Source organism: Hyperoodon ampullatus, assembly GCF_949752795.1.
Source record: "Hyperoodon ampullatus genome assembly, chromosome: 11".
Lineage (NCBI taxonomy): Eukaryota > Metazoa > Chordata > Mammalia > Artiodactyla > Ziphiidae > Hyperoodon > Hyperoodon ampullatus.
Window position 1 is genome coordinate 96,310,164 of NC_136924.1, and position 21,407 is coordinate 96,331,570.

Sequence of the window (21,407 nt, forward strand, 5' to 3'; positions counted from 1 at the left end):
CGAAGGCCGGATTGTGGAGATGAAAACATGAAGAATAGGGAAAGAGTCTCTAAGTAAGAACAAGAAAAGAAATTAAGGGAGAAATCTGAGGAGGCTGTCTGAAGAAATACACTCGAGGCACAAGGCTTTCTAGGATGGGCTTGCAGGGTGAATTCCAGGATCTTTGGCCCAGCCTCCACCATCATTCCAGACCTGCCAGACTCACAAACCAATCCTAGATAACAGTGCAGCCCAGACCAGCAGATAACAAGGCACTGGCCTAAGCCTTAGAGTCTACAGTTGTCAGAGGGGCCTCAGATATCATCTTATCTATAATCCCTTCATCTGACAATGAAGCTGAGGCTCAAAGAAAGAGAAGGGACTTGCCCAAGGTCACAGTTAGTTAAGAGGTACAGCCAGGACTAGACCCAGGTCTCCTGGCTCCTGTTCTGGAGTATTTCCACTACACCGGGCTGTTCCACAGCCCTCTCCCCTGGGCCACCCTCACCTGGGATGGGCATGGAGAGCCCAGCCATTCCTACAAGGTCAGAGAAACAGAAGGTCCAAGGTTAGCTGAGGGAAGGTGTCACTGTGGGGATAGTCTGGGAAAGCCGAAAAGGGATACTTGGGAAGGAAGACTCAAGTTTAAGAAAATGGAAGAATACCTGTGCAAAGAAGCAAAAAGACTATACAAAAAGCCCCTAATAATGAACTGCCAAAAGGTGGTATAACTTGGAACAGGAGCATTTCTATCCTCCCACCATGCCTAAAGGGAGGGTCTTAGAGAAACAACTATGACCTGCAAGTAATATGTCTACCTTTTCCCAAAGAAAGCTGGATGGAAGGGGGTGGACCCCTTGGGGAACCTCCTCTCCATGAGCAGCACCAGAAACATCCTCCAGAACCCAGCCAAGAGTTCCAAGGGCATAGCCAAAGGCCCAATCAAGATTCTGAACCCCCACCTATTAGACATTCCACTGGATCATTGCCATGGCAACAAAATGGCAGAACCTGCCCAACAGTCCATCCCAGGGGTCCATCTGCCAGCAACGCCCCCTACAGTTGCCAAAGCAACTCCTGTCCTCCTATAGCACCCTCAGGGAAGGGAGCTTAAGAGTACCTACCCCAGTAGAAATAAGTCCATGTACAAAGGGAAATCTCTGAGCACAAAACAGTAATGAAGACCCACCCCCTCTTAAGGAAACCACAGCTAGAGGGGCAGTGGGTGCTCCGGGGATTTGAGGATGGGGGTCACAACTTGTTTGGAGTGCCTATAAGACTGCCCAATTCTCTCCTCTGTTTCCACACTCCCAGAAACCCTTGCTCCCTAACTCTCCCTTCAGGGTTCCAGTCTTCCTCCTCATCACTTGCAGGAGGACCCACACTACTGGGCCCCAGTGTGCCCCTCTCCAAGAAGTACCTGTGTCTGAGATTGGAAAAACAAGGTCAAAGGTGACCCGGGGTAGGGGAGAGAAAAATTGAGTCACAAAGGCATCACTTTCCCACTTCCACCCGGGAACGCGCCGGGTTCTTCTTCTCAAAGGTGGCCCTCTCAGAGCCCCCGTTTCCCCAGGTTCCATTCTCCTCCCTCATCAGCTACAATCCCTCTCTTCCCACCTACCACACCCCTTCCCCATTTCCCAACTCCCTTCTACACCTAGCACCCCGAACCCCGGGCTCTGAAACCCGGGTTCTGGGCCTTTGGGGCTTTTCCTGGAGTCCTCATGCCCCACCTCGCTGCCATCTCTCCATTCCTTTTTGCCTTCGCCCCGAAGCCCCCCTCACGGGCATCCCATTTTTCCTCCGCCGACCCTCCACCTCGGGGTTCCTCTTTGGGTCCCAGGGTCCGGGCTACCCTCCTGCCCCATCTGCCCTCCTCCTGAGATCCTCCCCCCTCCCCCCACCTTCCCGATCCTCCGGGTGCCCCGGCCCCCATCCCTCCTCGGGGGCCGGCCCCACCCCCTGAGCCCCCAACCTCAGGCCAGGCAGTGCCCGCAGTGGGGGACCGGATCGGGAAAATAACAAATGGAGGCGGCGGCGGCGGGAGGGGGAACTACGAGGGGTGGGGGTGGGGAGCCGCGGGCCAGAACCCGGGCGGGCCCGAGGCCCGGGCCGCGGCAGATCTTACCTGGTTGTAGCTCGGGACGGCTGGCTGGCTCCGAGCGGGATTCGGGGCTCCGGCGCCTCCGGGGGGCGGCGGCGGCCGCCGCTCCCCCGCCCCCCTCTCCTCTTCCCGGCTTCAGTCGCCGCCGCCGTCGCGGCGGCGGCGGCCCCGACCCCCCCGGAGGGCGGCCCCCATCCCCCCTTCTACCCCACCTGGCCCGGATCGCCCGCCCGCCTCCGGAGCAAATCCCGATCCCCGCTCTCGCTCGGCCCCTCCCCAGGCCCGCCGCCTCCCCAGGCCACCCGGAACGCCCGGGCCGCGCAGCCCGCCCCCGCCGCGCCGCCGCCCGCCCCCGCGGCCCGGCTGGCGCTCCGCTCAGCTCCGACCCGCCGCCCGCCGCCCGCCGCCCGCGCCCGCCCCGCGCAGCCCGCAATCGCGCGATCCCCGGCCCCCTAGGCGGCCTCCGCCCGCGGCCCCCGCCCCTTCCCGGGCGGTCGTCTCCCTCGCCCCGTCCTGGCCCCTCCCGGAGGCCGGCGGTCCCCCCGAAACGGGTCCCGGCCCCAGGCCCCGGCCCGACGCGGGGCTGCGGGCGGGCGGGCTGGGCTGCGCGTCCGGCGACTCGCACAGGAAAGCGGACGGCGAAGGGAGGGCGCTTGGGAGAGGGGGATGGGAGAAGGGAGGAAGAGGGAGAAGGAGGGAGCGCGGAGGAACGGAGGAGAGAGGGGCCGGGAGGGAGCCGCTAGGGAGGGAGGGAGCGCGAGGCGAGCGGCGAGGCGAGGGGGGGAGGGGGATCCGGAGAGGGGGAGGCGCCGGGCGAGTTGTCAAGAGACCGAGGCCGAGGGGGCCTGGGCGCGGGGAGGGGTTCGCTCAGGCGGAATGCGGGGAGCCCGCGGGCCTGGCGCGGGAGAGGGCTAGGTAGGAGGGGCCGTGGGTTGTATGGGCAGTTATGAGGGAGGCTGGAGAAGTTTGGGGGCCACGGGGTGTGCGGTAGAGGTGAGGGGGCGAGCCTGTGGGTTTGTGGCAGAGATGGGGTAATGGAGTTAGGTTGGAGAGATGGAGCTTCTTGGGGGCCACGGGGGCAGTGAGGTGTGTGACAAGGGGAGGGGAAAGAACCTTGGGGTGACAGCGTCTTTGGCAAACATGTAGCAGAAGAGGTTTGGGAGGGCATTTGTGAGAGAGAATGGGATGGAAGTTTGGGGTCATAAGGAGGGGAAGAAATTGAAAAGATGGAGGAGACATACCCAGGAAGATGGTGTTTCTGGAAGAGAGTGAAGAGTTTGGGGGTGATTGGTGTTGGGGAAAGAACAGCAAATATAAGAATTTGGGGGAATGACAAGTCTAGAGATGTCATGTGGAGAGAGAAGGGAAAGCAAGAGGAACCTTAAGGAAGGATGGAGACGGTGGGACCAGATGCAGATTCTAGGGGACTGGGTTCTGGGTGGGAGAGGAAGGTGGAAGATGGGGCGGGGGTGGGGGGGATGGCTGGATTCCAGGGTGGGGGCGGGGGGTGGTTTGCAAAAGAGCTGAGGAGGGTTTCGTTTGGCAAGACAAGGTAGATAGAATGGGGTGCGGGTGGAAGGGAGTGGTAATGAAGATGAGAAAGAAATGTAAGATAGACAAGGCCTTTGGTGGCCATGTGGAGGAGGAGGGAAATTCAGTGATACGGAGGACAAGCTAGGGGAGATGGAAAGGGAAAGCAGTAGAAGGAAATGGTAGGAATGGGGGCGCATGAGCGTTCATTTATGGGAGTGGGACACCATCCTCAGGCCCTCTGGCTGGTAGCAGCTCCATTTTCCTTCTCAAATCTGTTCGAAGTCATCACTCACAGTACTTTGGGCTACAGGGAAGGGGTCGGGTGGGGATTAGGCTCCACGTGGAGACAACCCCTGGTGCCCAGGTTCCCCCATCGCCATCATTCTAATGTGGACACAGTTCCACCGCAGACCCCTCTCCAGGCAGCCTCTGCCCCTGACAGTCCCCAGCCACTCCCAGTCTTCAGCCAGGAGGCCAGCACCCCCGGTTCCCACCCCCCAGAGTCTCCTGGGCTCTCTCCCTGCCCCACACCAAGCAGCAACATCTCTCAGGACAAAGGACACCAAGACGCTGGGTGATTTTTGGCAGCTGAGATTGGGAAGGCCAGAGAATGGGAGGGAGGGAGGCTGGGAAACAGGAAGATCTGGAGCCGGAGTCTGGATTGGGAGCCCTCAGTAGCGCTCCAGATTGGGGCTGGGGCTGGGGCTGGGGGTGGTGTTTGTGTGTGAGCCCACCACCAGCTAGAGGCCGAGGGCGGGCCCTGAGGGTGGGATCCCACCAGCCTTCTGAGAGGGAAGGAGCTTGGCTCTGTAGCAACTAGTAGATTTTGCCTCATATTTCCCTGGGCCAGGCTCAGCCAAGTTCTAGGAATACCCAGAAGCTCTAAATGGATTCTATGGCACCGGGGAACCTGAGCAGGAAGGCTTCCCTGGCCTAGGAATGAATCACCACTCTTCAGACTCTTGAGCTGGTTGGCACTCACTTTATTACCCCAGTCCCACCTTCCTTATTCCTCAGGGCTTTCCAGACAGCTCCACCCTGCCCGCGCCCCCCGACCGCCCACTCCCTTCATCTGTGTCCTAGGAGAACCCCAGCTCCTCTCCCCACCCCCCAACTTTGTTCCAAGACTCCTCCTCTCCCCATGGTCCCCCCTCCATTGCATTTCCTCCCTGTCTGCACTGTTCAGTTCAGTCCCCCACTGGGCCCTGGCCCAGGCTCTTCCCAGCTCCTTTCCAGGCCGAGCTCTTCTCCCTCCTTTTTTTAACCACTAAGGGATGGGCTAGGATGGTAGCTGAGCCTGAAAGAAAAACTTAGGCAGTGGTAGAAACGGGATGAGGAGAGTGAGAAGAGAAGCCAGGGCCTACCCCCTCCAATTCCTCCCCTACCTGAGGGCAGGGCTCACAGTTCAGCTTCAGGGAGCATCACACACACCCCACCACCATCCCTCACCCCAGCTCCCTCTCTGGCCCCAGTCCCCCACGACCCACCCGTCTCCAGGCAACGGCACAAAAGGAAAGTGGAGAGAGGGGCCTGGGAGGCCCAGGCAGAGCTAGCTGTAACCCAATCCAAGCCAGTACCTGAGGGGTTGGGGTGTGGGGGGCATGAGAAGGCGACCTAGCAAGGAGGAAAGGGCAGAGGTTAGGAAATGTGGCTCCGACCAGGAGTTACTGAAGCAAGATGGATATAATGGACCCTAGAGAAAAGTACGGTGTGCCCCCAAGGGAAACAGAAAGGGGCACCCGGAGACAGCAGAGAAGGGAAAGCTGAGATGCCCGCGCCGTAATGAAGAGGCACAGAGGACGGGGCGAGAAACTCTTCGACTGAAAAGGGCTGAGTTGTCAGCGACACAGGAGGAGAAAAGCAGAGAAACGGGTCCTGCGCGTACAGAACGGGAATCCTCTTCCAGTCCTGGAGCTGGGCGGGATGGCAGAGGGGGCCCAGGACCAGAACTCAGAGAAGAAACAGAGTGGGAGGCCCACAGAGGGAGCAGCCTTGCAATTCGCTCTAGTGGCCACAGCTTCAGGCCCTGCCGGCTCCGCCCGGGTATCCGAGCCCTGGAGGTGGCTCCCCCGCCCCCTTCCTCCGGCCCCCCCCACCCCGGTGGTTCCTGGGTTCCCATCTCAATGCTGGGGCTCCGCTGGAGCTGAAGAGTGACAGTGCGTCTCCCCAGCCACACACTGGCACCCTTCTCGCAGGCTGACCCAGGGAGGGGCCCGTTGAGCACCCCAGGTCCTGAATCTCCAGGAAGGCTGTTTCTTCAGGCTTCTGTACCCCCAGTACCATTCTTCCCTCGCTCCATGGTACCATTCTTCCCAAGTACCATCCTCTCCTCCCCGGGGCCCCACCTTGCAAGGGGTGCTGCCCAGGCAGTGCTGGTCCATCCCAGAAGCAGCCAGGACTTGGTCTGGGAGAGGCCCAGTACCGGAGCTGCTCTAGCCCACAGCTTTATCCCTTCTCTGGTCAAGGCCTTTGGTGAATCTGCAAACCCTTGGGATCCCTTTCTCCAAAAATGCATATACACACACAATCTTTGATACTTTTAGGAATTCTGGGACCCCAGGTTAAGAAGCCCTAATTCACCTGGGTCCTGGGGCCAGGCTTGCTGCTGACAAGGCAGGGCAATGTGCTCCCTACCTGGCCAGGGTGAGGTAGGCAATGCCATCCTCCTGGCCTATTTGCTGGGTTTCTTCCTCTTTCTGTGCCCTCCCCAGCTCTGCTATCCAGTTTCACCGGCTTCCAGGAGCTCCATCTTCTCTCCCCTCGTGTGGATGAGAGTAAGACTCCTCAGACACAGTAATGCACGGTGACTCAGACTTTAATGGTGGTGCTCATTTCAACGCCACAGAGGTGCTGGCAGCTGTGGAACACGGCACGGGGGAGTGAGACGGTGCTCAGGTGCAGCTGCAGGAAGAACGAACGAGGGGGAGGCGGGCTGGGGAGAGAGGGACGGGGAGGAGCCCCGGGCACACAGCCCCACCTCTGGACCGAGCCAGGCTGCGGTTAAGGCTTGGCACACACACAGGAACCCTCATCGAGGCCCCTTTCTGTGACCCTTCCCGTTCCAGCAAGACCCCCACCCCAGGCCATCTCAGAATCTACAGTCACATGAAATACAGACACATGGTCCCGTCCAGTCAGGCCAGTTTCTGGCCCTGGAGTTATGAGGAAGTGAATCATTAACAGGATGAATGAAAAATAAATAAATGAATAAATAATACATCAGTGCCTTAGGCCAGGCCTGAGCACGCAGCCAGCACTGCCCTCCACTCAGCAGTGCGCAGTTCCTGCCTCATATGCAATCTGGAAACGAACAGACCCAGCGCAAAGCACACATGACACATGGCCCCTCTACACACCGCAACAACCAACCCTGACGCTCCAGCACAGACCCTGATCGGTCTTCCGTGGATGCCCTGACATCCTCAGTCCATGGCCAGTTTTTGAGGAGGGAGAAGAGAAAGGAAGGAGTGGAGAGTGGAACCCAGAGTGGGCGAGAGCGGAGACAGCAGGGGCTGGACCAGCCAAGGAGCAGCGCAGCAGGTCAGCCGGGGTGTCTGGGGTGAAATTTCGAGCAGGACCGGAAAGAAGAGGTTCCAGGCGGACGGCGAGGGGCTCCAAGTCTCCAGGCAGGTAGAGGGGTCACAGCACGCTGGGATTGCGGAAATTATGTCCGGCGAAGCGAGCTTCGTCCCCCAGCTCCTCTTCGATTCTGAGAGAAGGGAGTCAGAAAGGCAACAGTCAGGGAAGCGGGAGGACCGCCCCCACTTCCCATGGGGCCGCCATCCTCCAAGCCCCTCGCACCACCTGCTCCCAGGTCCTGGCCTGAGCTGAGGGCATTCCCTGGCTTTCCATGGGCTGTCAATCAGGCCATCTGTAAACCCATCCATCAGAAACAAGTATTTTCTGGAATGCCTACTGTTTGTTCTCCAGGCCCCAGGCACTGGAGATGAAATGGTGGAGAAACACAGCTTATAACCCCCTGGGCCCTGGGCTTCTATTCCCCGGGTTCCCTCACCTCATGAGCTGGTTGTACTTAGCCAGACGCTCAGAACGGCATGGGGCACCAGTCTTGATCTAAAACACCACAAAACATAAGCAGCTCAGTGGCCGCCCTTTTCCCCGTGAAAGAAAACTTATACTCCCTTGAAATTCCCCCAACACCCGCAAACCCCTGGGAGAGAGCCACCTGAGCAGAACCCACCACCAATTGCACAAAGGGCTCCCTGGCGCTCACCTGGCCTGTGCACAGCCCTACCACCAGGTCCGCAATGAACGTGTCCTCAGTCTCTCCCGAGCGGTGACTCACCATGACCCCCCAGCCATTCTCCTGGGCCAGCTTGCACCTGCATCGGTACAGCAGCACTGAGCCCCAGCCCCTCACGCCCGCACCCTCTTCTCATCCCCTGTGTTGGTCAAGAAACATCTGGAGGGAAGCTGTCTGGGAGGGGAGCAGGGAACCTGGGTGGGGGGACCAGAACCAGGAGAGCCGTGACAGTGACTCCAGGTTCCCTGCCCCCTTCAGCACTTGTGGGCAAGACTGGGCTGGGAGCACTGGTGAGAGGCATCCTGCAGAAACGGGCTGAGTCAGGGACGGCAGGCACTCACGCTTGGATGGCTTCGGTGACCGAACCGATCTGGTTGACCTTCAGCAGCAGACAGTTGCAGGCCTTCTCCTCCACGGCCCGCTCGATTCGCTTTGGGTTGGTCACTGTCAGGTCATCACCCACAATCTGGATCCCCACGTTGGCTGTGAACTTGGACCAGGCAGCCCAGTCGTCCTGGTCAAAGGGGTCCTCAATGGAGACCACTGTTGGGAGAGCGATGCGGAGGCTCTGAGTCAGGCAGGAACACCCCGCTGAGATTCCCTGAATGGACAGGTCAGACCCCCTGGCCAATTCAGCCTCCTCACCCCTCCTTCCCCAGAAACAAGCCTGCCCTGATTGCTTCTTGATTCTTTCATAAAACCTTTCAAAAAACAAGAGTTTAGAAACTTTCTCACAACCTATCTTTTTTTTTTTTTTTTGCAGTACGCGGGCCTCTTGCTATCGTGGCCTCTCCCGTTGCAGAGCGCAGGCTCCGGATGCGCTGGCTCAGCAGCCATAGTTCACGGGCCCAGCTGCTCCACGACACGTGGGATCCTCCCAGACCGGGGCACGAACCCGCGTCCCCTGCATCGGCAGGCGGACTCTCAACCACTGCGCCACCAGGGAAGCCCTCACAACCTATCTTTGTATTTTCCCATTTTCTACCAGGAAGCCCTTCCTCGTTGCTATTCTAAAAACATCACTCTGCAATTTAGGTCTATTTTCTCTCGCTCTGTCTCAGGAACTGGAAACCAATTGCCTCCATCCAGGGGTAAAAGCCATTGGGAGACCTAGAGAGGGTGATTCAGCACCTCCTCATCCACGTGACGTCCAGCTCCATTCAGCATCCAGCATCCAGCCACCACACTGGTGGCTTATGGGATCTTAGTTCCCTGACCAGGGATTGAACCCGTGCCCTCGGCAGTGAAAGTGTGGAGTCCTAACTACTGGACCGCCAGGGAATCCCCCAGCATCCAGTTTTATCAACCCAAGATCCTGAACTGTGCTAGTTCCAGTCACCCTCTCACCATGCCTGGTTCCTCCCAAACCCGCCCCCTGATCCCAGCAGCTTCAGAGTTCAGGATTTTAATCAGGATCCAAAGCAGAAGGAACAGATTCACCACAGGCACCTGCACAATTACACGACATCCAAAGCCCAACCTCTGCAGGAGGCTCCTTCACCCCACCCCTGGTTCTCAGGCTCTTCTCAGGACATCTCTCCCTGGCACCAGGGTCAGCACCCCCGTAAGGTCCAGAGTTGTCCCCAACACATCCCTGCCCTCCCCCTGCCACAGCCCTTGCTCTCACCAGGATAGTCCCTGACAAAGTCCTGGTAGAGGGCCCCCAGCTGGTCCCCAGTGATGTATCGGGAAGGATTAGCGGGAGACTTGAAGTCCAAGTCGTATTTGCCATCACGATAAAACTCCGAGGCGGCGACATCCATGCCAATGACGATCTTTTCTGTGTAGCCAGCCTTGTCAATGGCTTCCTTCACCAGCTCCAAGGCTGGGGATGGAATACAATGGGCAAGGAGGAATGAGAGAAAGAAAGAAATTCAGAACAGAAGTGGAGGGTTGTTGCTAGGGAGAGGTCTGGGTCTGGTTAAGGTTGTTTTGGGGTTATTCCCAGGTCTGCGACGAGCAGGCCACCTTTTAGGAAGGCAGAGGAATGGAACTGTGTTAATAATAGTTTTTTTGTTTTTGTTTTTGTTTTGGCCACGCCACACGGTGTGTGGGATCTTGGTTCCCCGACCAGGGATTGAACCACAGCCCCTGCATTGGAAGCGTGGACTCTTAACCACTGGACCACCAGGGAAGTCCCATAGTTTTGTTTTTTTGTTTGTTTGTTTTGTTTTAAATAGCTATAATTGATTGAGGGCTATGTCACCTAAGCACTTACACATATTATCTCATTTAATCGTCACAATTATGCTAAGAGGTAGAGACTGTTGTTATTCCCATTTTACAGATGAGAAAGACAAGCACAGAGAAGTTAAGTGAGCAAGATCACCAGCCAGTTAACTCTTCAAGTCAAGGTTCAAATCCAGGCAATTTGGCCCCACAAAGTTAACTCTTAGCCACTACCTGTCTGTATAGTTTCTCTTCACTATAAGGTTTCTCCCAGGGCAAAGGAAGACTAGAAATCCTAGAAGTCTAAGAGGTTGGGGTGGGAATGGGATAGGTTTGGAGTGGATTCCCTGGAGTATGGTGTATCTCATCACACTGAGGATCCATCGGAGTTAAAGGTGGGGATGGATCCCACAGGTCACCTAGACCATCTCCCAGCATCCCCAGGGGCTCCAGTGGGAACTTGCAGATGCTAACAGATCTGGCTGGGTGGATAAAGAATATCCTCTTAGGCCTGCATGTGAATTTGTTAGGCCCTCTGGCACCCACTCCGAGGAATGGAACCTCTTGGAATTAGCTCAGGGACCCTCACGCAGCCTCCTCGGGACTTGGTGAAATGTGTGGCCCTTCCTGATGTCCTGGGATGGAGTGAGACTTAGAGCTAGGAGTGGGGATCCTGGCCTCACCTTCACTGTTCTCCAGGATATTGGGGGCAAAGCCACCTTCATCTCCCACGTTGGTGGCATCCTTGCCATACTTGTCCTTGATGACACCCTTGAGTGTGTGATAGACCTCCGCCCCAAGCCGCATGGCATCCCGAAAGCTCTCAGCGCCCACTGGGAGGATCATAAACTCCTGCATGGCCAGCTTGTTCCCAGCATGGGAGCCCCCATTGATCACGTTGAAGGCCTGGGAGCCACAGGAGGACAGAAAGGTCATAGAGCACTTCCCTCTCCGCCCCTGGGAGCGTCAACCCCAAATCCCAAACTTCCTCCAGCTTCCTGGACTCGGAGTCCCGCGTCCCCATCCTTTCTCTTTAGCTGCGCCCCATCACTTTCCTCCCGTCGGTCCTCACAAGGCTTCATATTCCCTCCCCACCCACCCCTGGGAGGGGCAGGTCGTAGTCTCACCGGCACAGGCAGGATGAGGTCTGAGTTCCCGGCCAGCTGAGCGATGTGGCGGTAGAGGGGCAATTCCTGCTCCGCTGCCCCTGCCTTACACACGGCCAGGGACACACCCAGGATGGCATTGGCCCCAAACTTGGCTGGGGGATTACAGAGGAAGGCACTGAGCAAACACGTCCCCTTCCCCTTCCAGGCCTCGCCTCCACCTATACTCCCCAAAAGGAGCCAGTAAAGGGGACCCCCCTCCTCCCTCTCCACTCCTGCAACACCTCATCCATCCTCTCCTGAAAATAGTGGGGGGTCAGCAACGGGAGATGACTGGAAAGGGCAGAGAGCGGCACTATTGCTAAACATCCCCGAGACCACAGACTATCTGCCACCAACTCCCCCCTCCTTATGCTGCAAAGTTCTCCCTTCTGTCTAATGTCATTCCCCTCCCACTGGCATTAAACTCATGGTTTCTTGAAGGGCTAGTCCTCCTCGGGTCATCCTTCTCATTTTTTTTTTTTTTTTTTTTTTTTGGCCACACCTCGTGGCATGCAGGATCCAACCAGGGATCCTACCCATGCCCCCTGCAGTGGAAGCTCATGCGTGGAGTCCTAACCACTGGACCTCCGGGGAAGTCCCAGGTCATCGTTCCTAAGAAGCCCCCCACAGCGCTGGCCCCTCAGTTCTCCATCTGCTCCGTGAGTTCCCTCCCCACCCCCACTCTCTCCCAGCCCCTGCTTACACTTGTTCTCAGTCCCATCCAAGTCCAACATCAGGTTGTCCAGCTTCTCTTGTTCCACCACAGAAAGACCCTGTGAGCAGAGCCTCCGTCACCCAAAGCCAGGATGAAGGCTGGACCCTAAGCCAGAGGGCCCCCTACATCCACACACAGGCTCACATCTAGCCAGGGTCCGACCAGGTTCCTGCAACAGCGGCCTGTCTGGATTAGGGGACCTGAAGCTCCATGGGAGCAGGGGGCATCCTTCCCCGGTAACCATGGTTCCCAGGAGGTGGGCCTTTCTCGTCTTCTTCATCCTCCCCTAATCCAGGGTTCCTTCCAGGACCCTGGTCCCCACCCCCAGCAAAGAGCGGGCCTCACTGAGCTGATGAGGGCCGGGGCGATGGTGGTGTTGATGTGGTCCACTGCCTTCAGGACACCTAGGGAGAGGTGGAGAGGTCAGGCCGGCTCAGGCCAGGAGGGGCCAGAAGAGAAAAGGTGGGGGGAAGGCATGCAGGAAGAGGGCTGGGGACTGGTGTGAGGTCCCCAGTGGAGGGACGGGAGAGCCGGGAAAAGACAAAGGGCCTCACCTTTGCCTAAGTAACGCTGTTTGTCCCCATCCCTTAGCTCCAGGGCCTCATAGATACCAGTGGAGGCTCCACTGGGCACCGCAGCCCGGAAAAGCCCTGGGAGGGGAACGTGGAATGAGGATGGAGAGAGAGGACACCACAGGGACCAGGGATTCTTCACCTTCCAGCTCTACGCCCCTGCAGCCGCATCCAGCCTTCTTCCAACAGCGCTCCTTAACAAACCACCCCCCCACCCCGACCCGGACACACGCACGGAGGCGGATGCACAAGCAGTGGCCTCCTCATCCACCCAACTGAGGTCCCACGTGCGCAAGTGGGAACCCACAGGAACGAAGCTACGCAGGCAGCACACATGGAGCACGCACACACGGTACACACATGCACACACGGTGAACACAGAGGGCAGAGGCAGGCTGTGTATCACACACTAAACTAGCACACAGAGACCAGCCTATCCTGGCTCCCCTGGACAAGGAGGATCCACCCCGCCCCGCTCCAGGCTCCTGAGCCTGGCCCAGCACCCCATCCCCACTGGTAATTCCAGGGGAGCCGCCCATGCCAGGCGAGGGCAAAGCCAGCATGGGGGCTGTGGGAAGGCCCTGCCCATTACCTTTGGCAGTGTAGACATCCACCTCCACCGTGGGATTCCCACGGGAGTCCAGGATCTCCCGGGCCCAGATCTTCTCAATGGACATGATGGCTGGGATCCGCTTGGGTGGAAGGGAAGGAAGGAGAAAGGTAAGAGGCTTAGAGGGGTGGAGCCTGAGACCAGTGGGAGGGGCCAAAGGCTGGGAGGCTGGGAGGGATGGGAAAGAGGTTACTGCACTGGGTGGGGGGGTGACGAGGAGCTGGCTGCAGTCGTCGGCTGTAGAAGGGATCCCCCCGCCCGTGGGGAGAGGAGAAGGTCAATGCAGTGAGGAAGGGGAGGTCACTGCAGTGGGGGGCGGGGTAGAATCAAAACCGAGGTGGGAGGACTCCGCAGTGAGGAGGGGAGGGGCACGGCAGTGGTTCCCTCATCCCCTCAGCAGCCGGCTGGTGGGGTTCCCCCAGATCTCCTCAGGGCGGTCCGACTGCTAGGTTTGCATTTCTCCTTGGAGCCCAGAAGAGCATGGGTCGTATGGGCAGCGGGAGGCCTCTCCTCCCGAGCCCCCATCCCCCCCAATCTAACGCTCCAACCCCCACTCCAAGGTCCCAATCTCCCTCCAAATGTATGTCCCTCCTCTTCCCGAGAGATGTACAGTAGAGAAGTCTGCGAGAGGGTCCTCAGTCTCTGGGGGTTGCCGTGGGGAGGGAGGAGGAGAGACCCGTGGGGAGAGGCACAGCTGGGCCGGTCCTCCGCCGGCCCCTAGACACATTCTCCCTTCTTCCCATCCCTCCCCGGTGCAGTGGAAACACCGTAACCGGAGTGGGCGATGCGGGAGAGGAGTGGGAGAGGGGCGTCTAGAGGAAGTCTGCGGATGCCGAGGGAGGGTGAGAAAGACATGTCCCCGATGCAAAGCCAAAGGACGTGCCAGGGGGAAAATGCACAGCCCGGGGAGACCGCGAAACCTTATCGTCGACAGAACCGGAGGCGAAAAGCGGCATGGGGAGGGGGCAGACAAGGGTGGAGAAAGGCGCAGTTAGACACAGGTGCGGAGAGGCCTGGCGCGCGAACGAGGAGGGGGCGACAGCCTGAAGCCGAGACGAGCGGTCCGGGAAGGCTGGGGAAGGAGGTGCCTGGGGGGCGCGGGGGGCGGAGCAGGTGCGCAGCGCCGCGCGGCGAGGGATGCGCGAGGCCCGGGGAGAGGGGCGGGGGCCGGAGGGGCGCGGGGCTCGGCCGGGGCTTCACCTCGGGGCTGCAGACCCAGCCTGTGGCGGTGGCGCTGTCGGTGGCGCTGGCAGTGGTGGCGGTGGCGGCGCAGAGAGAGCGGGAGTGGCGGTGGCGGCGGCTGCGGAGCCCGGGCGGCGGGCGGGGGAGGCGCGGATAGGGCCGGGCGGGCGCATGTGACCCGGAGCCCCCGATGATTCAGGAGCCGCCAGCGGAGGCGCACGTAGGAGCGCGGGGGGTGGGGGGGACCGATGGGATGGGGCAGGGAGGGCAGGAGGAGAGCGATGCGAGAGGGGCCGGGGGCCACCCAGGACCTAGCCCCCCGCCGCCCACGCGCGCTCATACCCACTCCCCGACCCCGTGGAAAGTAACAATCTCAGCCTCACGCCAGTGAAGCCCGTGACAGCCTCAGTGTCTCACAAACCCGGTCAGACACAAGAGTATCAAAATGTCTCTTTATTGGAAAAACGAACAACTGTTCCTAACACTCCAGGCCGCCGCCTCCGCAGCTCCTCCGCAGCCAATTCTTCAAGCATCCCCTGGCCCACCCAGGCCTGGTTCCCACCAGGCCTGCCTGAGGGCTGCTCCCGCCCAGTCACCGCTGCCCAGGTGCCCGTCACAGAGTCTGGGAGGCAGGCTGTGATGAATTCCTAGGCCTGGGGCAAGAGAAAGGTGTCCTCTGTCTCCGGAAGAGGGGGCGTGGGCCCCCCCAGCTGGGAGTCTCCTCAGTCTTGGGGCCAGCATCTTTGGTCTCCTGGACGAAGAGGACAGAAGCCAGTCCTCTGGGCCCCACTGCACTCCCACGGCTGCCTCTGCCCCACCTGAAGTGCCAGCTGCCACGCTTCCCTGGTCTCAGCCTCAGTCTCTTTCTGCCTCATCCTGCCCTCCTTTCTTCCTCCTGCCAGTGTCCTGTTATTTTTAGCTTTGGCTCTTTAGTGCAGGATCTTCCTCTCCCGCCTTCTTCTCTAGGCCCAGCTGCCATCCTCATACACCACGGCCCCCAACCCCGCACCCCCACATGCCCCAGACCCAGCATTTCCCATCAGGTGTGGCTGCCCAGCCCACAGCCACATCTCTGCCTGCCACCCCATTCATACTGCTTACTCCTCAGGCCTCCTGATGTATCTCCTAAGCCTCTCAGCTCCTCCCAGGCTCTTCTGGTTCTTTCTCCCCACCTGTGACTCCTAACCCAGGTCTCCCCAAGGGGTTTCCTTGCCTCTGCCTTCCTCACCCACCTCCTCCTACAGCAACTTCCCTTCCCATCTGCCAGGCCCTTGGCCTCCTCTTCTGGCCTCGCTGCCCCCCTTCCTTACTGTCCTTGGAGGCTAGGGGAACTGCTAGATCGATGACTGGTCCAGTTCCAATTCGGGCTCAGGCTCAGCCTCCTCCTTCACCCTCTGCCGGATCTCATCAGCCTCAGCCCGCTCCTCCTCCTCATAGAAGTCCTTGTCCAGGCGCTCGAGATGCGCCATCTGCACCAGGGCCTCCTGGCGGTAGTCGTTCTCCTCCGTACACGGGTTGTCCAGCAGCACCAAGGCTCGCAGCTTGGGCAGGTCCCGCAGCTTGGCGAGCTCCCCCAGGTCAGCCACCATGTTGCCCCTGCCGGTGTGGTGGGGAGGTGTTCACGAGAGAACAATGGGCTTCGGAGGCCAGCTACCAGGTTTGGGCCCTCAGGGGGAGTCTCCCACCGGGCTCCGGTTTCTCTAGAAACATGGCCTCTGTGGACTGGCCTGCCACGCACTGCCAGATGTGCTGCAGAGACGCTGTGTAACCCTACTCCTGTCCTGTTCTGCCCTTCAGGGAATCCCTAGGTGCCGCAGTCTATTCTGTAATGTGTCATATTTATCTTTTCGGAGCAGCAGAGCTAGGTCTCAGCCCTGTCTTGTAGTTGGGGAGTAGGGGGGAGTCTCCTTTGTAGGGACAGATTTCTGTGTCATCACACCTAATCAAAGGTTAGAAGGTAGGACCCGAGCCAGTGGAGAAGGAAATGGGCTCTAGGGTCGTGGAGATGGTGCTGTCTCGGCGCTCCCACAGGAAGGAGCCTGGAGCTGGGGATGGGTCGGGGCCTCCCAGACTGAAGAATAAGCTTCCTCCCCTAAAGTACCTCATTGTAGGATACTGTGTATTGGTTTCATGCTCTTGCCTCACACCTTTGTGACATCAGGCTTAAATGTTTCAGCCTTATCTCAAGAGACACCACTCTGGTGTTTCTTAGGGGCTGGACTGTCCTTGCTTGCAGGTCTTTGGCCCCAGGGGCACCTCCCAGTCACTGAGACAACCCCTCCGCCCCACACTTACTTCCAAACATCCCTGGTAAATAGCCACTGAGGAAGGTCCATTATCCCTGTCTAGACCATTAAGAGGAAAACAATACTCCCTGCACCCTACCAGACCAAGGGAGCAGAGCCAATTAGCAAGAGATCGCTCCAGCAGTCAAAGCAGGACTTTGGGCCTCAAGGTACAACCACCACTCCCTACTTGGAGACTCTTTTTCCACTGCCAGCCTCGAGGATTTGTCTTTGTTGACGAAGGAGGCAATTTCCTTACATCTTTGCTTAAAGGTACACAATAAAATCCTCCATCCGACAAGAGCTGCTGCAAGAAACTCGCCCCTGATCCTCAGTGCCTTTCCATCTAGAGATTTTCTTTTAAATACTCTTCTCACCTCAAATCTGAACACGGGGACTTCCCTGGTGGCGCACTGGTTAAGAATCTGTCTGCCAATTCAGGGGACACGGGTTCGAGCCCTGGTCCGGGAAGATCCCACGTGCCGCGGAGCAACTAAGCCCGTGCGCCACAACTACTGAGCCTGCGTCCTAGAGCCCGCGAGCCACAACTACTGAGCCCATGTGCCACAACTACTGAAGCCAGCGTGCCTAGAGCCTGTGCTCCGCAAGAAGAGAAGCCACCGCAATGAGAAACCCGTGCACCGCAATGAAGAGTAGCCCCCGCTCGCCGCAACTAGAGAAAGCCCACGCGCAGCAACGAAGACCCAACGCAGCCAAAAATAAATAAATCAATAAATAAATTTATGGGAAAAAAAACAAAAACAAATCTGAGCATGTCTTGTGTTTTATAGCAGTATGGGGCCATCCCTTACAGGTGGGGCTCAGGAGAAGAGAGGCAGGAAACTGGAAGGGGAATTGGGGCCCAGGAGATGGAGAAGGGCAGTGGAAACTTATACGGGATGGAGCCAGACTGTGAGTCCCTGAGAACAGGGACCATCTCTGATTCCTTCAGATGGTTCCCAAAACACAGCACAAGGCCTGGCACATAGTACGTTCTCCATATGTGGGTTGAATGAATAGGATTCAGGGGTCTCAGGCTACAAAGGTCTCAGTGCTGTAATTAGGACTGAGGCAGAAGAAAGTAAGGACAGGAGGGGTGAGGATCAGGACAGAGGATGAGGTGAGAATCTGGGGGTGGTCTAGAATTGGGGGATTGGGACCAGGGAGAAACATAGGGTCAAAGGTGGCTCCTGGTCAGGGGTAGAGGCAAGGTGGGCCTGGAGGGGGTTCATACCTTAGGTTGAGGTACTGCAGTGATGTCATTTCCTTGGAGAAGCCACTCAGAGTTTCAATCTGGTTGTCTCGAAGATGCAAGGTAGTGAGATTGCATAGGTTTTCCAAGCCTTCCACCTTCTTCAACAGGTTCTGGGCCTAGACCCCAGGACACAGTAGATAGATTGGGAGAAGGGAGCAGGGAGAGGGAAGGAAATCAGAAAGAGATGCAGCGAAAGGGCAAATGTAAGAGGTAGAGAGGGTACAGGAGGGGAGTGGAGGTGGGTAGAGACCCGCGTAGAGAGTAAAGAATCCAGAAGAAGCTGCCAACCCAGAGAAAGCTCAGCAGTAACTCTCACTGCCCATCCCAGCACAGCCACCTCTGATTAAGGAGGAGATTCTTCAACCCACCGCCCGGGGCCAAGAGCCTCACTGCTCCACTGAGGAGAAATGGCTTCAGCTCCATCCTGGAATGAGGCAACTCAAGAGACTAAAAGCCTAGGCACATAAGGGGCCTCCTTAGCCTGATCTGAACCTCAGTTATGCACATGGTGCTGCTACCTCTATCCAAGCAAACTGTCTTTATATTATCCACACACTGTGTATTATCAGCCCTGCTAGGTGGTGAGCACCTTGTCTGTTTTGACTCTGAATCCACACAGCATCTGGCACCAAGTAAGCACTCAGAAAATGATACCTATTATGATGATGATGAAGTTAGTAGGTAAGTCTACTAGAACCAGGCATCCTGGCCCCCAGGACAGTGCCCCCTTCCCAGCACCAACCACCCTCTGACCCAGTGAGCTACCAGGAAGAGGTTCTTCAGCTTAGGAAGGTTGATTCCCAGGGTGCTGTTCAGCTGGTTCCCCCGAAGCTCCAGTGTGTGCAGGCTGATCAGCTTTTGGGGGTCCAGACCTGTCACCATGTGGATGTGGTTCCCTGAGAAGGAGGGTGTCAAGAGTTCAAAGGGCCACTTCAAATGTTCAGCAGTAGAGCCTGAATTTGGGGAGCCTCTGTGTCATCTTCTCTAATGCCAGGTAATACGAGGAGGCACAGCTCCAGACTTAAGAGCTGCGGAGCCCTGGACGGTGGTCTGGCAGTCCAAGGGCCTATGGATGTGCCCACCTAAGTCTTTGAGGAGTGAATGAGGGGTGCCCAGCAATCTGTATGGCTAACTCCCTCTCCTCCTTCAAGTCTTTGCTCAAATGTCAACTTCCCAATGACACTTGTCCTAACCAACCTGTTTGAAATCGCCACCCCTGCTCCCCCACCTTTCCTTTACCCTGATTTTTTCCATAGCACTTATCTCCTTTTTTTTTTTTTTTTTTTTTTTTTTTTTTTTTGCGGTAGGCGGGCCTCTCACTGTTGCGGCCTCTCCCCTTGCGGAGCACAGGCTCCGGACGCGCAGGCCCAGCGCCATGGCTCACGGGCCCAGCCGCTCTGCAGCACGTGGGATCTTCCCAGACCGGGGCACGAACCCGTGTCCCCTGCATCGGCAGGCGGACTCTTAACCACTGCGCCACCAGGGAAGCCCACTTATCTCCTTTTAACATGCTTTATAAATTTACTTATTTTTTAAATTTTTAATTTATTTTTGGCCGTGTTGGGTCTTTTGTTACTGCTCACGGGCTTTCTCTAGTTGCAGTGCACGGGCTTCTCACTGCGGAGGCTTCTCTTGTTGCGGACTACAGGCTCTAGGTGCGCGGGCATCAGTAGTTGCGGCGCACGGGCTCAGTAGTTGTGGCTCGTGGGCTAAGTTGCTCCGCAGCATGTGGGATCTTCCCGGACCAGGGCTCAAACCTGTGTTCCCTGCATTGGCAGGCAGATTCTTAACCACTGCGCCACCAGGGAAGTCCCTAAATTTACTTATGTACTGTGATCATTGGGACTTCCCTGGTGGTCCAGTGGCTAAGACTCCATGCTTCCACTGCAGGGGATACGGGTTTGATCCCTGCTTGGGGAACTAAGATACCGCATGCCATGCAGTGCAGCCAAAGATTAAAAATAAAATACTGATCACTGATGATTGCCTACCTCCCTTGACTACAGTGTAAGCTACAGGAGAATAGGGGTTTTCTTTGTTTTGTTCACTGCTACATCTCCAGCACACAGAACTGTCATCATGAACCATCATGAGTGTCTGAATGAGTGAATGAACGAATGCAGATTGCTGTGTGGCACAGCCAAGGACCACACTGCCCACTTCTGTTGGCCCCAGACGAGGAAGGAATCTTGTGAGGCCCACCCTAAGGCCCCACCTTTGAGATCCAGGCTGGCCAGACGAGGATGAGAGATGCCCTCAGTGTCGGTGATCTGGTTATAGGCAAAGCTGGCGATCTGCAGGTAGGGCAGTTCGTTCAAGCGGGCACTCCGCAGCCGGTTGCCATCAGCCCTGAGCCAGAGCAGGTGGGTGAGGTGATTGAGTGGGGACAAGTCTGTCAAGTGGTTTTCGGAAACATCCACATAGCGCAGATGGATGTAGGAACGCAGCAAGTAGATGTCTGTCAGATCCCTAGGAGACGGTAGAGGCCAGGGTCAGGGTTAAGAACCCAGCAAGGACTGTCAGAGGTACTAGAGCAGAAGGCAGTATGAAGATGGCTTAGAGTGGGGAGGAGAGTGGCTGACAGAAGGGAGGGCTGGGGAGGGGGAAGAGAAGGTAGGTGGGTTCTCAACGGTGGGCAGGGACCTTGTGTCTGTGAAGGGCTGAGAAGCGACACTCTGAAAGACAAGTGAGGGAGTCCAACGGGAATCCCCACCTCCATCCCATACCCTCACAGCCTCCAATTGCCCAGGCCAGCTCTGACACAGGGAGTCACAGCGTCCTGAAAAGTAGACTCTATCCTTCCCTCCTCACTGGTCCAGGATGCCAGAGATCCAACCTCAGCCGAAACACCCAGGGTGGAGGCTGAGAAAGGACACTGGGTCCCACATCCTCAGACCTCTTCTGGTCCCCCATGAACACACCTGTCTTTAACCTCCAGCTTGACGTAAGCATGGGCCAGTCCATTACCCGTCTTGCAGAGCGCAGAAAGCCCTTCCTTCATCATGTCCTCTGTGAGGGGCGTGGACATCCACTGCAGGAGGAAGCGGACTCAGGCATCCCTTCCACCCCAGCCCTTAAGCCCGGCCCCCTCTCTTTCCAAGCTCTCACTTCCTCAGGGTCTTCTCCCTCTTTCCTGTGGTCCTCCCACTCCTCTGTCTCCTTCTCGTCGTCTTCCCTTTCCAGACCATCCAGGTCTGGCTCAAAGTCTTCCAGATCATCTTCATCTGACATTTTTCTTCCCTGCTGAAGGCTCTGGAGTCAAATCCAGTTAGGTCCCGGCCCTGAGAAAGAAGGTCTCCTCAGCGTCTGCCAAGGCTCCCTCCCTCACCTCCATGAACGGGTACCCCTCTCATCACCCTATCACCCCAGACCTCCTGCCAGCGATGCGTCTTTCCTCATCCCTGTGAACATCTCATTTGGACTCCCAACCTCCACTTCATACTTCCCACCAAGGACCCCTCTCACTTGGATGCCTTCCCAGACCCCCAAGGCATTTCCTGCCCTTCTCAGGGGCTCCAACTCCTCCAGCAGCTCGGTGTCCAGCTTCCTGGACTTCCCTCTCCTTAGTTCTTGCCACTTCTGCCTTAAGCC

At 57.7% G+C, this 21,407-nt stretch overlaps 2 protein-coding genes and 1 long non-coding RNA gene across 3 annotated transcripts; 1 reads left to right on the plus strand and 2 right to left on the minus strand.

The window, feature by feature from the left end:
- Positions 1-7,255: 7,255 nt before the first annotated feature.
- On the minus strand, positions 7,256-13,161 carry ENO2 (enolase 2; the record flags this gene model as incomplete). The annotated part of the gene is made up of 11 exons (XM_079714538.1): positions 7,256-7,325; positions 7,632-7,690; positions 7,851-7,959; positions 8,222-8,423; positions 9,508-9,705; positions 10,733-10,955; positions 11,177-11,310; positions 11,901-11,970; positions 12,258-12,316; positions 12,467-12,562; positions 13,077-13,161. The coding sequence occupies 11 exons, from the start codon at positions 13,159-13,161 to the stop codon at positions 7,256-7,258; spliced, it is 1,305 nt and encodes a 434-aa protein (XP_079570664.1).
- Positions 8,366-8,910, plus strand: LOC307060157. Its single transcript, XR_013811146.1, has 2 exons — positions 8,366-8,493; positions 8,644-8,910. It is a non-coding gene; the product is annotated as an uncharacterized lncRNA (long non-coding RNA).
- A 2,449-nt stretch (positions 13,162-15,610) lies between the features above and the next one.
- LRRC23 (leucine rich repeat containing 23) lies at positions 15,611-21,047 on the minus strand (the record flags this gene model as incomplete). The annotated part of the gene is made up of 6 exons (XM_079714540.1): positions 15,611-15,872; positions 17,796-17,932; positions 18,582-18,712; positions 20,032-20,285; positions 20,738-20,847; positions 20,925-21,047. The coding sequence occupies 6 exons, from the start codon at positions 21,045-21,047 to the stop codon at positions 15,611-15,613; spliced, it is 1,017 nt and encodes a 338-aa protein (XP_079570666.1).
- Positions 21,048-21,407: the final 360 nt, after the last annotated feature.